We start from the raw sequence: 4,676 nt of genomic DNA, 5'->3' as shown, positions 1-4,676 counted from the left end.
TGAATTATTATGGTTGAATTTTGTTACGTGTTCTGGAACCATTGACTTCCTCTTTTATTTTAAAAAAATTATTGAACTTTTATATAGCGCAATATCCACTAAATGTGCTCAAAGTGCTTTACATAAGATCCCTGACCAACTGTAACATGTAGAACGAGACATTTCGCCTGTTAGGCGATAATACAATTTCTGGGTGGGGTTCCTGACCTCCCATAGTGGGCAGGGAGGTACATACTGTGTCATCTATCCCCCTATGTTAATGTTTGTTTTCCAACATGCTTTCTGTCTTTGTATTGGAATGAGATTAGTGCTTGGTTTTGTCCTGGCGCTGGCTGAGAAGGAAACAGTCAAATGTATAGTTAGTTTTGGGAGATGATATTTTTTTTCCTTGTAAATCATCTCTCTGTTATGCACTGTATTATGCTTTGTTTAGTTTATGTATTAAATATGATTTGTAAACATGAGTGTGTTCCCCTTAGTAGTTAGGGACCTGTGCTTGTGTCTGGTTGAGACTTAGGTGATCTCCAACTGAGTACACTGATAGTGTGCTCTTGGAATCTACTTCTGTTCCCTATTTGATCCAATTCCCCTTTGTCTTACCTTTTCTTGGATGCTTTAATTGTAATTCTAGACGTTTTTTACTATCCCATTTTGGATGGGTGGGGTTCCTGACCTCCCATAGTGGGCAGGGGGGTACATACTGTGTCTTCTATCCCCTTATATCTGTTTTCCAACATGCTTTCTGTCTTTGTCTTGGAATGAGATTACTTGGTTTTGTCCTGGCCCTGGCCGGAGTCCTAGCAGGGAGGGAAACAGTCAAATGCATAGTTGTTGTTTTGGGAGATGATATTTTTTTCCTTGTAAATCATCTCTCTGTTATGTATTATTATGTTTGTTATTTTGAATTTATAATGTAAGCATTTGAGTGTATTCCTCTTTGTTGGATTTTGTACTTGTGTCCGGATGAGACTTATAGGTGGTCTCAAACTAAGTACTTTGATAGTGTGCTCTTGGAATCTACATCTGTTCCCTATTTGTTCCCAGTTCCCCAATGTCTTACTTTTTTTTGTGTGCTTTATTTGTAATTCTATAACTTTTTACAATCCCATTTTCTTCCTTTTTACTGGTGCTGATATGACCTTAATGTGTTGCAAGCGCCGTAAAACTCTTAAAAATAGAAACAAACATACAATTTTTTTTCAGCAGAGACAAGGGTGTTAACGGCCTAGTACTCATTTTACACCTGAGTATGGTGGAGAATGTGAATAAATAGTCTTTTCCGGGGACTCAACTATGCACAGAGCGAGGCTCGAACCCAGGGCCTTTCGATCCGAAAGCAAGTGTCATACCACTAGACCACATATCCGTATCCGCTTTTGGATTGGGGAAATAATCTCTCTTTGTCTTGAAATGAGATTACTTGGTTTTGTACTGGCTAGGAGTGAGGGAAACAGTTGAATGTATAGTTAGCTTCGGTAGATTATTTTTTTCCCCTTGTAAATCATCTCTCCGATATGTACTGGTATTTTTGTAATTTTTAATATATGATTTGTAAACATTTGAATTTATTCCACTTAATGGGATCTTGTGCTGGTGTCTGGGTGAGACTTTTAGGTGATCTCAAACTAAGTACTTTGATAGTGTGCACTTGGAATCTACATCTGTTCCCTGTTTGAACCGATTCCCCTTTGTCTTACTTTCTCCTCAAGGCCTTTTAATTGTACATCTAGAATGTCTTTATTACTTTATTGTCCAATTTTCTTTCTTTTTCCTGGCGCTGATATGACCTAAATGGGTTGCAAGCGCCGTAAAACCATTAAAAACAAAAAACAAGCAAACAAATTGTTGTGTTCAATTTTTATTGTTTTATAATTTCTAATCATTCAATTGATATCCTAAAAATTTGATAAATAAAAGACTAGGAATTGGAATAGGCGAGACACTGACTGGACTTGGATCTCCTCTGTTCTCATTCACTTTCTGTTGAGTTTTTGTGTCATGGAGGCTGGACCGACAGTTGTGACCTGTTAAGTAAAGAGAGAAGAAAATCAGTGAAACTTTGTTAAAACGTAAGCATAAGCTGCATTCATTTTAATTTGAATAAAAACAGGGTGACATCAAAATTGCAGAAGTTGCCAACTCAATTCAAATAGACAGTCAAGGCGAAGTTTCTGATCCAATTGATAAAATAAATATATAATAAATAAATAAATTCCCTTTATTCATTCTCCAAGGGGAAATTTGTCTTTTGGGTCTATTCCAAGGGAAGGCGGGAATAACCCAGGCGTCAGCCGCAGTGCAAAGTGAGTTAGGGTGAGGTGACTTGCTCAAGGCCATACAACGAGGTGGGTTTTCGAACTCAGTACCTTTTCGGTACGAAGCAAAGACCGTACCACTGAACCACGCTGCCCCTTGATGACAAGAATGAAGAAATTGACAGACTTATGACGGAAATACAAATTATTTGTTTTTGTATGTATACAAGTTGTCTTCTAACTCATTTTTCATCACCGAAGTCATAATTTTTGTCCAATTTTTACCAAATGGTTTCTTCTAGCAAATTAACAAAGACCCAAATCGCCATTTCTACCACATTTTAAGTTTTTGTCTGTAGGTTGACATATCATCAAAGCTGAAAACTGCCAGCATTGTGACAATCCGGTTACCATCGACTTAAGTGACATTATGTACGTCATGCACTTGAACAGCTCTGGGCTCTGAGAGGCAATGACACAACACCCAAGAGGCCAGGGTCACAAACTTTATTTACTTATTGCAGGTTTAATCGGGCACGGCTTAGAGTTGTGCATTTAATAAAATCTGAATTCACGAAGTGGAAACTTTCTCCTGCTTAAATGGGAAACTCCGTTATATGGGGGAAAATTTCCGTCTTACGGGAGATCTGTCAAATGGGAGCGGAATTTTAGTGTTCTTTTTCGTTTTAGATAGGTTCCGTTATACAGAGGGTCAAAATACAGAGGAATTTACTTTGGGAAGGTCAGAGACTTTCAGTTTCTATTATGGCAGGTAAGACAATTCATGTACACAGGGAGGCAACTGTATATGTAAAATAAACAACTAAGAAACATTAACGGAATTATATCCCTTGTTAAAATGACAATAAATGTCGTCAAGGCCTACAGTCATGTCGTCCATATCAAGAATTCATAAACGCATGTGGATGGAACCTCTATAACAATAAACTGAGTATCTAATGCACAGAGGGGAGGCAACTGTGTAAAACTAAACACCTGAGTAACATTCCCTGAATTATTTCCCTTGTTGGTAAAAAAAAAAATAATCAACCAGTGCAAGTTCTCGGACTAGAATAGATAGATAATTCTATTTTTGAATGGCCGGATCAATTTTTAAGTTATTAGGATAGAATTTTTTTTTAATGGAGAAAGGCCGGATCAGTTTGTTTTTTCTTAAGTCAGAATGTTCTTAGGCTGAATAAATTCTTCTTTTTCAGATAGGCAGGATCGGTTTTCAAGTCAGCAAGTTCTTAGGATAGAATATATTTTTTGTAAAAGTAAGTTTTTAAGTCAGTGTGTTCTTAGGCTACGATTGATTTAAAAAAAAAAGAATGGTCGGATAAGTTTTTCAGTGAGCAGGTTCCTAGGCTAAAATATATATTGTTTATTTAGAATGTCCGGATCAGTATTTATGTCAGTAAAACTACTTAGACTAGAATAGGAGTAGATATTCTTTTTAGAATGTCCGGATCTGTATTTATGTCAGTAAAATTACTTAGACTAGAATAGGAGTAGATATTCTTTTTAGAATGTCCGTATCAGTATTTATGTCAGTAAAACTACTTAGACTAGAATAGGAGTAGATATTCTTTTTAGAATGTCCGGATCTGTATTTATGTCAGTAAAACTACTTAGACTAGAATAGGAGTAGATATTCTTTTTAGAATGTCCGGATCTGTATTTATGTCAGTAAAATTACTTAGACTAGAATAGGAGTAGATATTCTTTTTAGAATGTCCGGATCTGTATTTATGTCAGTAAAATTACTTAGACTAGAATAGGAGTATATATTCTTTTTTAGAATGTCCGTATCTGTATTTATGTCAGTAAAACTACTTAGACTAGAATAGGAGTAGATATTCTTTTTAGAATGTCCGGATCAGTCTTTAAGTCATTAGACTAGATCATTGTATTTATTAGAATGGTTTTTACTCACGGTGGTCAGTTCATTCCCGTTGACCGTTCGTCTGATTGTCCAGGTGACGTTTTTGTCTGGCACTTCGTAGCTCTCCACTGGGTTGGTTCCCTCCAGATTCAGGGTCAGCTGTCAATGTAAGGAGATGGAAATGTCGATGAAGGAGAAATGCAGACACAGGTTGGTATATGGACGCGTCGTTTGGATGGTGCTTGCCATAATATCGAGGAATGATACTATGGTGGAGGTCGTATGAGAAGAGGGGGAAGAAGAGGAGGATGAAGAAGGAGATGATCAGAAGAAGAAGAAGATACATACATATCTAGGACTGCTTACAATACGCCAAAAAACAAAATGGCAGCGGAGAACCAAAACAATGGTCAAAATAGGAAAGTTTAAACTTTCACTTATCTATATAAGATTTGTCCTAGAGTTTTTGAAATGTTATTATATATATTGACAAATTGAATAAATAAACGCCTGACAAAAGATCCACGGTGAAAATA

At 36.6% G+C, this 4,676-nt stretch overlaps 1 protein-coding gene across 1 annotated transcript in view; it reads right to left on the bottom strand.

Annotated features, from left to right (window-relative positions):
* Positions 1 to 1,842: 1,842 nt before the first annotated feature.
* The window catches only part of LOC144979500 (fatty acid-binding protein, intestinal-like), an 11,960-nt gene continuing 9,126 nt past the window's right edge, over positions 1,843 to 4,676 (bottom strand). Inside the window, exons 4-5 of the mRNA XM_078926184.1 lie at positions 4,192 to 4,299; positions 1,843 to 2,024 (exon numbers count right to left, since the gene is read on the bottom strand). Coding sequence (XP_078782310.1) covers positions 1,974 to 2,024; positions 4,192 to 4,299 — 159 coding nt within the window. The 3' untranslated portion in view covers positions 1,843 to 1,973. The remainder of the gene's footprint in view (positions 2,025 to 4,191; positions 4,300 to 4,676) is intronic.

The sequence above is a fragment of the Berghia stephanieae genome, chromosome 9 (genome assembly GCF_034508935.2).
Source record: "Berghia stephanieae isolate SIO BIC M18660-M18661 chromosome 9, UCSD_Bste_1.3, whole genome shotgun sequence".
Classification (NCBI taxonomy): domain Eukaryota; kingdom Metazoa; phylum Mollusca; class Gastropoda; order Nudibranchia; family Aeolidiidae; genus Berghia; species Berghia stephanieae.
This window is presented reverse-complemented; position numbering and strand designations above follow the sequence as displayed.